The 17,071-nt window shown below is 46.8% G+C and overlaps 1 protein-coding gene across 2 annotated transcripts in view; it reads left to right on the top strand.

The window, feature by feature from the left end:
- Positions 1–17,071, top strand: part of RFX2 (regulatory factor X2) — a 63,923-nt gene that overhangs the window by 30,934 nt on the left and 15,918 nt on the right. Inside the window, exons 4-9 of one of the 2 annotated variants that reach the window (XM_066634957.1) lie at positions 4,493–4,572; positions 5,202–5,466; positions 8,103–8,177; positions 11,699–11,880; positions 14,566–14,685; positions 16,536–16,651. In XM_066634957.1, coding sequence (XP_066491054.1) covers positions 4,493–4,572; positions 5,202–5,466; positions 8,103–8,177; positions 11,699–11,880; positions 14,566–14,685; positions 16,536–16,651 — 838 coding nt within the window. The remainder of the gene's footprint in view (positions 1–4,492; positions 4,573–5,201; positions 5,467–8,102; positions 8,178–11,698; positions 11,881–14,565; positions 14,686–16,535; positions 16,652–17,071) is intronic. The other variant, XM_066634958.1, reaches the window with a different exon arrangement.

Genomic DNA, 17,071 nt, shown 5'->3' on the forward strand with positions numbered 1-17,071 from the left:
TTGTGGGTCATATTTTTCCCACAAGAATGTCCAGTGCGGCCAATTCCAACTCTAGTCTAACTCCGTCTCCAATCTGATCCTCCACGTTGCATCCAGTAGCAGACAGTGCTTGTGTGTGCTTAAGTGACAGCAGCAATAGTGGGTGCATGTACCCTGCGAGTCTCTCTGCTGTGTGCCTTCTGCATTCTGCTCACTTATGGCTTGCCTTCCTCCCTTTATATCAGACAGGCAGGTTAAACTGAGCTTATCTTCTGCTTCTCTCATGTTGCACCAGTTCTGGCTTCTTTGCTTACTGGTTCCTATCAATTCAACCTATTTGAGTCAATTCCATCCTCTTCTTTTGCCTCAGTTTTGGGTGCTGGCAGCACTAGCAAAGCTAGAAAGGACCTTGGGTGCCCTATTCTCCCCTCTTCCTCCATGATTGTGGTAATACTACTAGAGAAAGGTGTCAAAGGAGGGAATGGATGTTAGGCCTAGTAGCATAACGTAATTGTGTGTGTGTGTGAGAGAGAGTACTATAGTACCTGAAATTTTTGCCAAGTAATCAAGCTCCAATTATCACTTTGCCTTATCTCTGGGTCAATCAGAGGGCGGTGGCATCGCTAGGGGGGTGCGGGCCGCACCGGGTGATGTGCACAGGGGGAGTGACGTGCACTAGGAGGGTGACACACTAAAATCGCGGTGGTTAGGAGTAACCCCATCATATTATATACCATTGGATGCAGAATTTCGAGCGGAATGCAATGCAAAAAACCAGAGTGAAATATCTCCTTTCTATCGAAAGTTATGGCAAAAAAACAGGAGAACAACAAATGCCTGGATCCCTATGGAAAGTGAAAATGAGCTGTATCGTGAGTTTACTCATGAGTAGGTGAACTTGCCTTAGTCCTTTGGAAAGGGCAGGCTGAGAGGAATCCAATGACACAGAATGTTCCTGATCCAATGAATGCTGCCCCCAAAAACACCTGAGAAGGAAGTTCCTCCCTCCAAGCAGATGAATGTATTGAGCCCTATGGAAAGTGAAAGTTAGCCTCATGGTCGCATTTACTCGCGAGTAAGCAAACGTGCCTTGGCTGGTGTGGAAGATCAGGTGAAGGAGCGTGCAAAGCTACCAGAGTAGTCCTGATCCTGTGTACCTGGAGCTAAACAAGTGCTCCAGAAGGCCGCCTCTGCCCCCACTAAAAAGGTTCAAAACCGAGGCTTCAGCTAATAAGGTAAACCTTTTTTAGACTTGCAAAGCCAGGTGGATCCTGACAGTGATCTGGTTTAAACAGAAGTTCTTAAATTGAACTGGGCACTGGGTAGGGCTGAAAACCTTACTGGTTTTGGAGGGGGAGGTGTTATTGCAGGCAGGCTACGGAAGAAATTCACTTGGTGGACTAGGGCTGGCTTCTGCTTATTTAATTATTTGTTTTACTTTAATTATTTATACTTATTTATTTTAATTTGCCTGATGATGTCACTTCCACCATAACATCACTTCTGGTGGGTCTTGGACAGATTGTCATTCTAAAAAGTAGGTCCCAGTGGTAAACGTTTGAGAACTGCTACAATAAGGTGTTAGTAAGTTGACACCCTTGGGGGTATGTGTGACACTAATAGTGACCAAAATCACTAAAATCATAATTTGGAAGAATAATACCATCATGCTATATATCAAACAATGCGTAATTTCATGCAGAATGTGTTATTTGTTCTATCCAAAGGTACAGCCAAAAAACCAGTGGGGGCAGAGTGATGGTACTTCACCACGCCCACCATCTGGGGTATTGTCCCGCCCACTGCATGGAGGGGGTGACGCGCTGGCATCCTGCACCGGGTGACGCAAACCCTAGTGACACCACTGTCAGAGGGCAAAGCCTTTCAACTCTGAACAGTTTCTTTTCTCAAGGCAGGCACCTTGTTAGTTGCTATAGTTGGTTTCCAGGGACATTCTAGCCAAAGTTAACCTTTTATTCTCTTTCCTTCTGCTGCAGCCTGGTTCTGCTTTGCAAATGCTTGCAAAGCAGGTCTGGTTTTTTGAAACACCAGGAAGGGACCCTCCTTCCCAGGCTACAATTCAGTGCACCAATACTTAATAATGGGGCTTACTTCTGAGTAGAAACGCATAGGGATGGACTCTTCAAAGTTCAGCAGGACTGCTGGCAACAGGGAGGGCTCAGGAGGGGAAGGAGAGGAGATTGCTTAAAAAAACCCAGGGAATGTTTACCAAATTTCCCCCCCCCCCATATGATGCAGGCTCTCCTGCTCCAGCAAGCCTTCCCAAGCAAGCATTGGAGAGACAGGTGAGGGTGAGCAGAGAGCTGGACTAAAAGTCCCAGAATGTTCGAAGGCAGAGGAGCTTCCATTATGGCGGTAGCCAGGGAAGGGCTGCACAAGCGGCAGCAGCAAAGAGGAGGAGGAGATCTGCAGCGCTGCCTGGGACACAGAGGACGAGGCTTCCCAAGCAAGCTCAGGATCCCACCTGTGAAACGGGAAGGAGGGGAGAGGGGATTTATAACAGCTGGGGGAACAGCTGCCTTAGTTTTCTTCCATCCGGAAGTGTCAGGCTGCAGCCTCTTTGCGTAACTCTATGGCATTTAGCTCAATTCGTTTTTTGTTAATCGCACCGAGTCACGGAATGGAACTAACGCAGAGAAGTAGGCTGTACCTGTATGTAGTTTACAGTGCACTTACTCTGATAGTGTTTACAAAAAGGTAGTGAAGACCAGAATTTTAAAAAGAATAAAAATGTATCTTATGATCTTTTACTATGTTTTTAATAAATTAGAAACTACAGTTCTTAGGTAACAATTAGTAGTAGGTTATATTTTAGGATCTGGTCTCAGGTAAAATCAGACAAAACTATAGTCAGACACCCCCCTAAGTTTAACCCCTGACTTATCCGAGGGTCATAGAAAATTCCATGATTGCTGGCTCAAAACCTGCCCTCGGCTTATCTGTGGGGTCAACTTATGGGCGTGTGTCTGCAGTGGTTTGAGGTGGGAGGGAATGTACACGTGCTTAATTTAATTGTTTTTCGAACATAACTCATGTATGTGAGATGTGTAGCTGAGGAAAAAACTGGATAGATTGACTACTTTGCACGGATGTACCTCATGGTGGATTAATTTAAAACTTAGATAAAATAGTTGTGCCCTGCCCTGAAGGGGAGCGCCAGTTGGTAGACGGTTGGGTCTGTCCAGTGCTGCTGAGACCAAATAAGCAAGACACTGAAAGGTAGAAGGCTATGGAGGCTGTTTATTGTTTCAGCAAGGCATGCCTGTGGCCTCTGGGAGACTCAGCTCAAATCCAGAAGGCACTCATCAGAGGGGTGGGACACTTTTATACATTTCTGATTCTTTGTCCTAAAATCTAATCTTCCCATTGGCTGAAATTTCGCATCATAGATAGGGCAAACTCCCAATAGGCTGTAGATAACATTAGAGACACCTATTCACATCCATCAATCCAATTAAAATTAGTTGACAGGTTTTCTTACTAAGATCATTAAAAGAGATGACACAATGTGCTTTGCCTGGTACGTTTATCTTATCAGCATATTTTCCCCCTGTGTTAATGTAAACATTGAACACCTGTGGGACCTCTCTGCCAAACTAAGGTTTCCTATCTTAAGTATCTCTTAAACTTTTCTAAAATCAAGTAACTTTTAGTCCCCTATGGCCTGCTTCTAATGACGACTATGTCCCCATATGTGGGTTACAATTTGGGGCAAGACTATCTTGTCCTAGCTTTTGTCTATATGTGCCTTTTTCTATTTCAGTTGCAATTCAAACAAAGAGTCTCCAAAAGCAGAAGTTTCTCTGATACTCTTCCACTTCATCCCTTTCATCTTTTCGCCCTCTCCTTACTTTCAAAAGGGGAATAGCCTTGTCTCACTTTGACTTGTTCAAGGATGCTTGCTTATCTAATTAAAATGTGTGCTGTCTTCTAAAGTTCATCTCTTGCAAGTGTCTTGTGGTTAGCTAGCTAGACACTTTGTTAGTTTGCCAAGGAACATTGCCAACTGATAGGACTACTTTGACATTTTAGCAGAGCAGTTAATTTAGCTTTCCCCTAAGTTCATGCTTTCCCTGTCTCCTTCTCCATTACACTGTATTGATGATTGCTACAGGTTTGGCTATCTTTTCTTGGAAGGGGGTCTGAGACAGGTAAGCAGGCATCAAAATAAAACTCAAAACTGTGAGAAATTTGTAACTGGGGAAAAAAAACCTTGGATGAATTGCCTACTTTGGTTGTTCAAACCAACTATTTGAACAAGTTGGTAATTATGGCAAGCACGAAGGAAGCAGGAATTATGGAAGCAGAATGAAGTATTGCTTCCTTCTGGTGCTGAACTGTGTCACCTTTTACAGTGGATTGAGATATGCATTTGAAGGGAAAAAGTGCAGAGAACACACAGTTTTGGGACTTGGGACACCTTGGTATTCCTTTTTTGTTTGTTCATTTTTGCTGAACATCTCTTTGAAAATGTGTGTGATACCCCTTTCAGGTCCAAACAGTGCAGCATGTCTACCCAGCCCAAGTCCAGTACGTGGAAGGAGGAGAGGCAGTCTACACCAATGGGACCATGTGAGTGCACATCTCTCTCTCCTTTCTTCTAGCTCAGCACCCAGTGTGTGCAGAAATTAGATTTTGTCATTCTGCTGAATTGGAGGATTCAAATGTTGCCATCTAAGTATTATGTGAAGAGACCACAAAGCCTCATTGCTTATCTGTAGCTGTAGTTTTTCAAGTAGTCTTCTTGGTTGACACCCCATCCACCCACCCCCTCTGGTGGTCTGGCTTCAGGTGCTAGGACTGCTTTTCAAATGCTACAGTTTGGTTGGGGAGAGGCAGTTCTCAAAGGACTTAGGGAATGGCAGCTCCTTCTGCCATTGAGAAACTTGGCATGCACAAGGTTTTCTTGCTTGAGGGCAAGGGCAGAACACTCAAGAAAGCTCTGGAGGCTTCCAAGTCTGGCTGGCCACTCCATATGTTGGCAGAGGTGAATGCTTAAAGAACAACTTATGTGTAGTAAACAACCTGTCCTGATGGAAGCCGAGAGACTGAGCAACAAATGAATAAATATTTTAAATTCCCAGCTGCAAACACTGGCTATACTAGGTGTTGCCTGTGATTTTTATAGATGAATCAAAAGATCTTTGGCTGTGTATGTTTCTCATTGTAACTAATTTGATCCTCTACTCCTTTTTTGGCAGACGTACCGCCTACTCATACAACACCGAAGCCCAGATCTATGCTCCTAGCAGTGCCTCTTCTTACTTTGAACCACAGGGGGGCAGTTCCCAGGTGACCGCAGGTGCCTCCTCACCCACCACCATCCCCTCCCACAGCATGGTGGGCATCACAATGGACATTGGGGGAAGCCAGATTGTCTCTGGTTCAGGAGCCTATCTCATTCACGGCGGGATGGAGAATGCCAGGCATGCCCTCTTGCACACCTCGCGTTCCTCTCCAGCAACGGTATGTCAGGACCTGCAGCTGGCACTCCTTCTTGGGCTTTGCAATGGTCAGATAAGACACACTCTGGAACTGTGTGCGTGTGCGCGCGCGTCTGCCCGCGCGTGTGTAACAGAGTGAGACTGAAAGATAGTGACTGGCCCAAGATCACCCAGTGAAATTCATGAATGAGTGGAAATTCCAACCCAAGTCTCCTCAGTGCTTTAACCTGTACACCAAATTGTCTCTGAGGTGCATAGCACTTAGGAACCTTCAGGCTGAATTCATGCCCCTAAAAACACCTTGACTGGCTCCCTGGTGGCCCTAACTAGATTTCCTATAGTTTCTCTGATGTGGAAAAGAAGCAATGAGATTCCATATCAGTTTACGTTGCTGTTTCATGTGAGTTCCAAATAGGTAAAACTCGTCTGTCTCTGGAGATCTTTCTGGACACACACACTTGTCCTTCAGCCTTTCCCCTTGTCCATTCCATCTGAGTGCTTGTGGTTTGCATCTGTAAAATTTGTTCTGTTGGTTGATGCCAGCTTGGTTAGAAAGCACATGTCGCAGCAAATATCCTTGTACACCAGGAGATATTGCTGTTTCTCACTCAGGAGAGAACACTATGTCTAGGTTTTTATAAGTATTAAAAATTATGATGATGATTTTAAAAAATCTGCTGACTAATAAGGAACACCTTTTTAATCAATCATGGTGTTTGTTAGTCAATTACAAGTTGCAGCCCTATTTATTAGAGATAAATATTATTAATAATATAAAATAATTAATAATACTTTAATTTAGATACAGTATTAATTACAGTTGTGCGTTGCTTAGTGATAGGGATGTAGACGGGCACCCCTGTAATCAAGCAAGGCTTGATGCTACACAAAGCCTTCAAAGAAGAGGGGAAGCTGTGCTCCCCTTGCTTTTGGAGGCTTTTCTGAAAGCCTCCTGAGGCAGGGGAGCAGAGCTCCCCTTGGCTTCGGAGTTTTGAGGGTGTGTGTGCTGGGACCAGCAGCGGTGTCGCATATGCAACTCGTTGCTGGTTGGATCATCACAAAGCGACGCTCCCATATATTTATTATTATATTTGTCAATATCAACAGAAAGAGATCATTCGAGATGGTTCTAGCTGACCAAGAAAGTTGTGTTTGTTTCTGGGAAGGATGGGGAGGGATAGTAACGGAGAAATTGGCACCTCAGTCCGAGCCAACTTTCCATCTCCAATGCATTCATGCCAATGGGGCGCACACTGTGGGGGCACGGGAGTCACGGAGACCTCCTCAAAGTAAGAGGATGTTTGTTCCATTGGCTGCTTGGCTCTTACCTCTTGGCTGCTTTGTGGCTGTATCAATGCTGGAAAGTTGGTTAGGATTTTGAGTCTCTGAGCATGGACAGTGTGCCCTTTTCCCTCCCTGTTGTGAGAGCCAGCTTGTACACATCCCATAAGAGAAAGCACTTCTGAGGAGACCCAAACACCAGTAGCCCTCTAAAAAAAAAAATCAAATCTCCACTTTGCTTGGACTGGGAAATCAACTGTGAAAGAATGGCGAAATCCCTCACGTTGGCTATTCCCCTATTATTATTATTATTATTATTATTATTATTATTATTATTATTATTATTATTATTATTAACAGTATTTATATACCGCTTTTCAACTAAAAGTTCACAAAGCGGTTTACAGAGAAAAATCAAACAACTAATGGCTCCCTGTCCCAAAAGGGCTCACAATCTAAAAAGATGCAAAAAGAACACCAGCAGACAGCCACTAGAACAGACAGTGCTGGGGTGAGGTGGGCCAGTTACTCTCCCCCTGCTAAAAAAAGGAGCACCCACTTGAAAAAGTGCCTCTTGCCCAATTAGCAGGGGTAGTTTCCCCTTCCCAACAATGCTTGAATTAAAGACCCTTAATGAAATTCACCAAATTCACCAACCCTCAACTCCCCCTCTTTTAGCTATATCATGATCTCCTTATAAAAACAGTGGCTAAAAGGGCTGACACAAAAGATAAGGAACCAGGTCCTCTCTTCCCTTGCCCTGTGTAATTCAAACACTGTCTGCCAACCCCTTAAAGCAATTTTCAATTTTTTCCATCTCAAGGCTCACTGATAAGGCACACCATCTGTTTTTTGACAATTGACCAGGCTCACCATGCTATCGGTGGGAGGCTCACATCCCCCAGTGACACTACTAAGAAATGACCCCTCCCTCAATCTCCTGTGGCACACCTGCGGACCATTTGTGGCACACTAATGTGCTGCAGCACAGTGATTGAAAATCACTGTCTTAAAGCCTTTGAACCTTCAGTAGGCACTACTGTCTTCCTTTAAATGTGATTAGTAACTTGTGTCACTTTATTTATTTATTTATTTATTTATTTGCAGCATAGGGTGTAAGAGGATGCTGCTTCATTCTTTCTTCCACCCCACCTTTTGTCCCTGTGCACTACGGCTTCCTTCGCACGCATTCTCCCTCCCTTCCCTTGGCGTAACATTTTGCTGTCCTCCTTCTTTGCTGAGCCTTGGTTTCCCTTTGCCTCCTAGAAGGAAGAACTTAATCATTATTCTGGTATTAATTAACAGCACTGGGCAAGTTGGCTGTTATGGAGTATCTGATTTCCGTTCTTTTTCTCTCTTCGGCCTGCTGCCCTTTAGCTTGAAATGGCGATTGAAAACCTCCAAAAAAACGAAGGCATAACATCGCACAAAAGCAGCTTGCTGAACAGTCATGTAAGTTTTCTTTCCGTGTCCCCCCTTCCCCACGGACCTCAGCGCTCTCTTCTCTGGCTTTGCATGTGCCACTGTCTCTAACTTCAGTCCCTTGCAAGTCTTCCTGTGGCAGACCTGGCAAAGTGGGCTCTAGTCCATGCAAATTTATACCACAGTAACAGTGTTCATCTTTAAGGTGCTCCCAAGACTCTTAGTTGTCTTTATTAGGATCAACCTAAAGTAATAAGATGTAAAACAGCAAGCATTTCATACTTATAAGCTTCATTATTAGGCTAATGAAGGGGAAGCAGGATGGTGGGGATGTGTTGTAGATTCCAACAAAGATGTAGTTCTGGAAGTTTTCCTGCAGACATAAATAAGCCTCTGAAAGGTAAGAGAGAGGGTTTCAACATATACAGATACATACAGCTATTTAGACAGAGAAAACAAGCAAAACACGTTTGAACCCCTTGACTGTACCACTAATTTGAAACACACAACTCACACACAACTCTGGGAAAAACACACAAACTCTGGGAAAAAATTCCTGACAGTCAGGGCGGTTTGGCAGTGGAACAGCCAAGAGAGTTGGTGGACTCTCCCTCACTAGAGATATGCAAGCAGAGGCTCATCAAGCACCTGTTGGAGTTGCTCTAAGAGGATTTCCTGCTTAAGGCAGGGGGTTGGATTAGATGAACCTATTAGGCTCCTTCCCTGTGATTCTGTGGTTCTATGGGCCTGTTCTGATTAACTACAATCAATTGTTTCTGCCAAGGCAGAAATCAGGGGGAAAAGCTGAACAACAAAGAAGATATTCTCAAGGCAAGAGATAAATGGAAGGTGTTAGACTAGGGCTGCGGTTTTCAAGCTCGCAGGGAGTTTGAATCCCGCAGTAAGTCTTTGCGGGGGGCAGTGGGGGGCGGGGGGCAGTGGCACAATCCCCAGGATTGCTCAGGGGGGCTGCAGGGGCTTGGTGCACTTGCCCAAGCCCCATGCAGCCCCCCGGGGGTGCGGGGAGCCCTGCACAACCTTCAGCAAGGCTCCCCGGTTCAGGGAAGGTGACAGCGGAGCGATCGTGCCCCGCTCCGCTAAACTGGAAGCAGTGCGTGATCACTCCACGTTCCCTTTTGACTGGGCTGCAGGGACTGGGGTGCACCCTCCAGTCCCTGCAGCAGCCGTCCCTGGCTGCAGGGAGCTGGACGTGAGCACCTGCAGGGCTCCCTGGGTCAGTGAGTGGGGCAAAACGGGAAGCAGAGCGCGATGCAGCCCTGCAGCCCGGTCAAAAGGGAACGTGGAGCGATCGCGTACTGCTTCTGGTTTAGCGGACCCTGGGCGCAATCGCTCCACTGTCACCTTCCCTGACCCAGGGAACCCTGCCGAAGGTCGTATAGGGCTCCCCGCACCCCCAGGGGCTGCAGGGGGCTTGGGCAAGTGCACCAAGCCCCTGCAGCCCCCCTGAGTGGCGTGATCCTGGGGATCGCACCGCTGCCTCCTTGCTGCCCCCGCCCCTTAAGGGGAAAGGGACTAGGACCCTCAGGCTGGGGTGTCGCAACGCCCCAGTTTGAATACCACTGGTCTAGGGTAAAAGTCAGTTGAATCCAAACTGGGAGCACCCAACCATCCCACACCCTTTAGAGGTTGATTTAGGTGTGCATGAAAGCTTCCTGAACTCTGACGTCTTAGTTTAAAAACTAGACTGTTGGGGAACCTACAGCGCGTCCTCAATTTTCTCCCTTGTGTTTAGCTCATCTAGCCTGACAAACAATCCTGAAGGATTCAAAAACTTGCTGTTTGACAGTTTATTGCTTTTTGCTTGGTCCTAATAAAGGCTTTTGGTTGGATGATTGAATTGTCTTCTAATCAACAACACTGCTGTGGCCACCACTTTGTCCTGATAGCGGAAGGACAACCCAATCCTAACCAAAGTCCTGCGCTACAATGCAGCTGCACCAGTGCAGCTTTGCTGCATACACTGCAGGCATAGAGCCTGCTGGAGGTCTCCCTGAGGGAAGGGGTACAATTGTCCCCTTCCCCTGAGGTGAGCCCCAGCAGGCACTATTGGGCAACTTAGGGCACAGTCCTATCCAGGTCTACTCAGAAGTAAGTCCTATTTGGTTCAATAGGGCTGACTCTCAGAAAAGTATGGTTAGGATTGCAGTCTGTGGCTCACACCAGCAAAATTGCTGGTGCAAGTTCAAGTAGTCCTGTGTCAGGGAATCAGGCCCAGGAATGGGGATAGAATACAGTGGCAGCCAGTGCCACAGTTCCTACCCCCACTCCAGGGCCTGATCTGCCCTCTCCCTGCCCTGTTAACCCCCTCCAGTAGGGAGGGAAGAGATGAATGCTTGGAGGGTAAGTTTGCTGAGCCCGTCTCAGAGCAGCAAGGAGATTCCATTTGCAGACTTGTTGCACCTGCTTGAGGCACAATAGCACACTGCATGGCACATTCATTTGTATTTGATGTGGAGCTGCTCTGCGTCACTTACAAAGAGACCTGTGTTTGGTCTTCTGCTTGTTCCAGAAATGCTTTCTGTAGCCACATGCTTTCCTACCTTTGTCACTTCAGAACTCCTCTGCTGAACATGTCTTTCCTCGCCTCCTTTGAGGGCATCTCTTCCTTGAGCCAGTGTTACTACTGAGGTTAACTTCATGTTCTTCATGAGGTCTCTGAATTGGCCCTTTCTAAAGGTAGAGCTGAAGTTGACATCATTCATGTCACATTGATACTTGGATCTTAACATATGAGTGTATACAAGGGTTGGCAGACACCGTTGGTCTGTCTAGTCCAGTGCTGACAAGAACTTTCCAAAGTCATTCACAGGCCTGCTACCTGAAATCCTTTTAAATGGGAGTTTGGACCTGGGGACCACCTGCATGCAAAGCAGAAAAATGCTGTGTCTTTCCCAAACACAGTCACTGGAGACTCACTAACCGGCTACACCAGGACTTGAACATGGGACCTTCTGCATGCAAAGCAGGTGCTCTGCCACTGAGCTATGGTCCCTCCTCTGTGTTTTGTATGTTTTTGTTTTGTTTTATGTTGCACATACATGTACAATGATAAACCTTGCTTGAGACCTTGGAGAACTGCTATCGGTCAAAATGTATCAATTGCCTGCCTGAAGAAGGCAGCTTCTTAGGTTGATGTTTGAGCAGAAGATGGCTTGTAGTTCAGGGAGGTGTGATGGGGTATGGCCAGGCCTAGCTGGAGAGTCCATAGGTCAATGAAAGATCACCTACTTTGCAAGCAGAGGGTTCAGTCCTTGGCTCTCAAGTGAAAAAAAGATCTCAGGTGGTAGGACTGGGAAAGATCCTTCAAGAGCTGGTGCCAATCAGAGCAGACAGTGCCAGTAGAGTAGTCAGAAGAGGGGTGGTGCATTAAGTATTGCAGGTGCCACAATGCACCATGTAAGTGGCCCCTTCCACTCACCATCAGAGCCATTACAGCATCCACAGCAATGTGCAAGAACTTACTGAACAAATGTATGTTTGCATTGCACATCTTTCTGAATTCTTCTCTCTCTCTCTCTCTCTGGATGTAGCTTCAATGGCTGTTGGATAATTACGAGACAGCCGAAGGTGTCAGCCTACCCCGAAGCTCACTTTACAACCATTACCTACGCCATTGCCAGGAGCACAAGCTGGATCCAGTGAATGCGGCCTCCTTTGGAAAACTGATTCGTTCGGTGTTCATGGGGCTGAGGACACGCCGGCTGGGCACGAGGTGTGCAGGGAGAGAGTTATGGCCTGAGCTTGGTCATTGAAGAGACCTCCTTCCCTTGGGACCCACATAGACATCCCTATCAAGTCAAACTGGTCTGCTGCTCTGTAGTGGAGTGTCTGCATTGCACGTGCACAAGGTCTCAGGTTTCGTCTCTGTCACCTCCAGTTCAAGAACATCTTTGGAAGCAGGGTGGGGAAAGACCTGAGACTTGATAGGCTAGAGCAGGCAATACTGGATTGGAGGGGCCAACAACATATGGCAGTTCTCAAACTGGTGGTATGCAACCCACCAGGAGACCCGGAAGAACGTCATTCTCCCTTAAGGGAAGTGACCCAGAAATGATCAGTGATCATGGTGCTGCTGTGATCTTGTAAATGTACCTGGGGGGTAGTGAGGCCATCTGGAGGATGCGGGGGACTCTTAGACTCTTCTGCGAACTTCCCCTCTTCTCTGAATTGCTTTCTTCGGCTATTGCAACTCACTTATGGGTTGCAGTTGCAAAACCCGCCTCCCCCCACCCCCACAAATACCACTCTCAATGTCTGAGTAGGTCTTTGAGAACTGCTAATACAAGGTATATATGTTTAGATTCACTTGCTTCTGTCCTGCTCTGGAAACTATGCTCAACCATCAGACAAACAAAGCCACCACCTCTGGATATCATCTTCCTCCTGTTTAAGTTCTTACATCTGATGTAACACTACAACTCTTTTGACAAGGGCTGCAACTTTTAATTCATTTAATGTAGTGTTCTGAATCTGTGGGGTGTATCCCCTTGTAGGGGACATGGAAACTTGGAGACAGAGGGTGGGTATACATAAATGTTAAGATAGGATTTTGACTCTGGTGGCATCTTCCTGGACCAGCCATGGTTGAATCTCACCCCTCCCCCACCTCCCAGGGAATTCATTTACCTATCATCCTATTATACCTGGTTGATGGGAAAGGATTGTTTCTCCAGAGATAGTGCCATATCTTTTTTCCTCCATGGAGGGAGATTGATGAGGGTGCTGCGAACACCTGGATGCAGAAGTTCATTGTGTCTTTAGCACAGCCATTTTCAATCTTTTTCAGCTCATGGCACATACCTACATTAAATTACTATATTACAATTAATTTTTAATTAATATAATTAATACAGTTAAATCATCCCATTACAAAGGGCACAATCCTAACCAGGTCTACTCAGAAGTAAGTCCTATTTTGTTCAATGGGGCTTACTCTCAGGAAAGTGTGGTTAGGATTGCAGCCAAAGACTTGGGGGCGGGGGGGGGGGGGGAATGTGCCTGTGAGACTTACTTTTGAGTAGACATGCCTAGGATTGGGCTTTTGGTTGCACTCTTTTTTCTCAAATACACAAGCAGGCAACTGGCACTTCTCTCTCCTCCTCTCCCCCACCCACCCCCTCCCACAGGGACATTCCCCCCCTAATCTCATAATTGCAGTTAGCACCTCTCCTACTGTCCCTCCCCTCACTGGTCCACACCTTCCAAAGGTCCAAAATCACTTGCCTCACATTTCCCCCCCCCAATTACCTGCTCCTGTATTTCAGAAAAAAGTGTGACTAGTAGACACTTTGCCTAATCCTAGGCATGTCTACTCAGAAGTAAGTCCCATTATAGTCAGTGGGGCTTACTTCCAGGAAAGTGTGGATAGGATTGTGGCCCACTGCCCTTCCTCTGAAAGGCAAGGCAGGGGGGGTCGCTTTGGGGAGCTGCAGGCAACTGTGGCAAGGAAAAGGGACTTTTGTGGACCCTCAGCTAGCCCATTCTTAGGCTGGTGGCCTCAGCAGACTCAGTTGCTTCCTACCTGCTTGCCTGCCTGGCTTCCTCCCTCTCACTCTGCCCAGACCTCTTCCAGGCTTTTCTGGTTGCCCAATCAGCAGGCAGAGCAGGCAAGGGACTTGATACCCAATCCTAGGCTTGTCTGTTCAGAAGTAAACCCCATAATAGTCAGTGGGGCTTACTCCTAGGTAAAGGAGGATCTGGTTGCAGCCTTGCTCACAGCAGGAGATGGAAAGCAGCCATGGCTGCTCCTTTTTCGCTGCTGCTTGAGGGTCAAAGCAGCTGCCTCTCCCTCCCCCCCCCGCTTTTCCTGCCCACGGCTGCTGCCTGCCTCCCCTGGTCCCGCGGCACACCTGAGGCTGCCTCGTGTGCTGCAGCACAGTGGTTGAAAACTGCTGCTTTAGCAGGACAAAAGCTCAATGCAAGGGACTGGCTGGAAATTCATGTCTCGTCTCCCCCAAATATGGCTGTTTCCTGAATACAGCTGAAGCTTTAGTCACAGTGACAACACTGCAGAGATGCTGCTAACTGGATCTCATTCAACGTACAGTGCCTCTGCGTACACTATGTAATTAATTTTGTGGATATTCACTGTCACAAGGTGTGGTGATAGCCATGGACTGAGATGGGAATTGCACAAATTATGGAGCAGGACAAGTCTATCGGTGACTATTAGCCATGGTGCGAAATGGAACCTCCCTGTAGCATATACTGGGGACAAACAGCAGTGAGGAGGACTGTCTCCTTCATGCCCTGCTTGTAGGCTTCTCAGAGGCATCTGGTACTGTTGGAAGTAGGATGCCGCCTCGTGATTTGATCCAGCAGGGCTATTCTTATACTTGATTTCCTGCACAGAGTAGTGACTATCCTAGACTTTACTGATCTTCTTACTACTTTCCAGGGGAAACTCCAAGTATCACTACTACGGTATCCGTCTCAAGCCAGACTCCCCGCTTAATCGCTTGCAGGAAGACACACAGTACATGGCCATGAGGCAGCAACCCATACACCAAAAACAAAGGTAGGGACCCAGGCTCTTGACTCCTGTGAATGTGCATGCATTAAACAATGAGACCACGTTGCTAGTCCTTATGAATTATAGGAACATGTGGCCAAGATTCAGGAGCCCAAGACAAGTGGGATGTTGAGGCTTCCAACCAGAATCGTTGTGGTGGTTTGAGATCTAAGAATACCCTGGGGATGAGGGGGGCAACAACAACATTGTAAATCAGTGCTGAACAGGAAAACCAAAACACAATAAAATATTATTTTAAAATGAGTGTCTTCTCATTGGTCAGAACATTGGTAGGAAGGAACAGACACACCTCTTTCTGAACAACTAGATAGACTCTTGCCTGCATATTTTCCCTCCTTTCACTGTAAGAAAAAGGGGTCAGACTTCTTTTAGGGCCCAGTCCTATCCAACTTTACAGCACCGATGCAATGGGGGTGTGTGCTGCATCCTGGAAAGGAAGGAAGGAAAATAACCACACTGCAGTAATTAGATTAACTGAAACTGAGTAAGAGTGGAAAGAACTTAATCTTGTAACAGTTCCACAAACAAATGGTTCAGGAGTCAGAGGATTTGTTTTCGTGCTCATTCCACCTTTCCTTTCTCAGACCTGGTTCACATGATCAACAAGATTCACCACTACATATTAGTCAAGCGAGTATACTGATTGCAGCCATCTTCATCATCTCTAGTTAGAGCTGCAGCACTCAAAGTTGTGCTCACTGTGCACTGGGAATGAGGTCCCTGGAGCTCATTCCCTGGAGTGACCGGCACTTTTCGTTCCGGAGCACAGTAGGACTCCATGTCCCCCAATCAAGACAATGCAACACTCCAACCAGTTGCATCTATGGTGCAGTGTCCCAGCAGGCATTGTGCCTGGATTTCCGTGAAGACATGACTGGCTGGAGCATTGTGTCATCCCAATCTAGGGACATGGAGTCCTGGGGGGCTCCGGAACTAAAGGTACTGGTCACTGGAGGGAAGGATTTGGCAGAACCCTGGATCCATCCCTCTGGCAGCCCTGAGTGAGGGGCTTGTAATTGCTCAAAAGTAACAACTCTTTGAAGCTTCGATCAGATAGGAACCATAACATAGAGAGAGGTTCTATTTTTTCCTTTATCTTTGTGCTGTTTATTCACCCTAAATCCCCCGCGCCCTGCTAGAAGCTGTTATGTGCCTCTCAAAGGTGCCACTGTTGCAAATGACACCTCTGGGGACGGCGTCAGTGGGGAACTTCTAGTTGGAAAACAGCATGGCAGTAAAGGGTTACACACACCCCACCCACTGCTGTAGTATGATCTTGATCCAGATTGGACCCTGAGCAACTGCTACTTTAGAGGAAAAACCAAGCCCCTAACTTAGAGGGTCTCAAGCTCTTGTGTAGAGTTTGAGCTGTCCCAGTGTTTGGGGGGTCGGGGGAATTGTAGCGATGCAATCGGAACGATCACACTGCTAGTGGGGACCCAGCATATAGTTTGGCCCTCAGCATGTCCAAAACAGTTGAATCCAGGCCTCCAGGTTGTGATTAGATACTCATGATTTGGATACTCATTTGTTCATGGTGTCAACAAATCTACTACGAAACTTCAGGGCGCAATCCTAAGCCCTTTTTTCAGTGCTTTCCAACACTGGCATAGCGGTGCCAATGGGCCATGTGCTGCATCCTGCAGTTGGTGTCACTCACGGAAGCCTCCTCAAAGTAAGGGAATGTTTGTTCCCTTACCTCAGAGCTGCATTGCCCTTATGTCAGTGCTAGAAAGCACTGACATAAGGGGTTAGGATTGCACCCTCAGTTGCAAAAGTTTGCTCAGTCTCTTATTCAAACCAAGTTTGAGTACTACTTTTCTTGTGCTTGGTAGGTACAGGCCTTCCCAGAAGTTGGATGGCGGGTCAGAGGGTGGCTCTAACAGCAGCCTACACACTTCTCCAGAGCAGTCAGTTGCCGCTCAGAGCCAACATCACCAACAATTCATAGGTGAGAGTAAATTTTATTTAAAATGTGTATAAATTGTTAGTATTAAGATCAGTACATTTTTTTGTACGCTGACAATGGTCATCACAATGTTGGAGAGGGAAAGATTACATTTTCTGTGATACTTTTAACATGTGTCAATAAAGTCTAGTTCTCATTGCGGTCTTCAACCTATGTCTGGGCTGTACCCTTTGGTTTTCAAACTCCCAGGGAGTTTGAAAGCCGCAGCAAGTTCTTGCGGGGCGGGGGGGAGGCAGTGGCACGATCCCATGGATTGCACCGCTCAGGGGCTGCAGGGGCTTGAGTACAATTACCAGAGCCTCCTGCAGCCTCCCGGGGGTGCGGACAGCCCTGCGCGGCTGACCGCAGGGCTCCCCAAAGCTTCACAAGTGAAAGTGGAGCGATTGTGTTCTGCTTCCAGTT

This window comes from Tiliqua scincoides, chromosome 8 (genome assembly GCF_035046505.1).
Source record: "Tiliqua scincoides isolate rTilSci1 chromosome 8, rTilSci1.hap2, whole genome shotgun sequence".
Taxonomy (NCBI): domain Eukaryota; kingdom Metazoa; phylum Chordata; class Lepidosauria; order Squamata; family Scincidae; genus Tiliqua; species Tiliqua scincoides.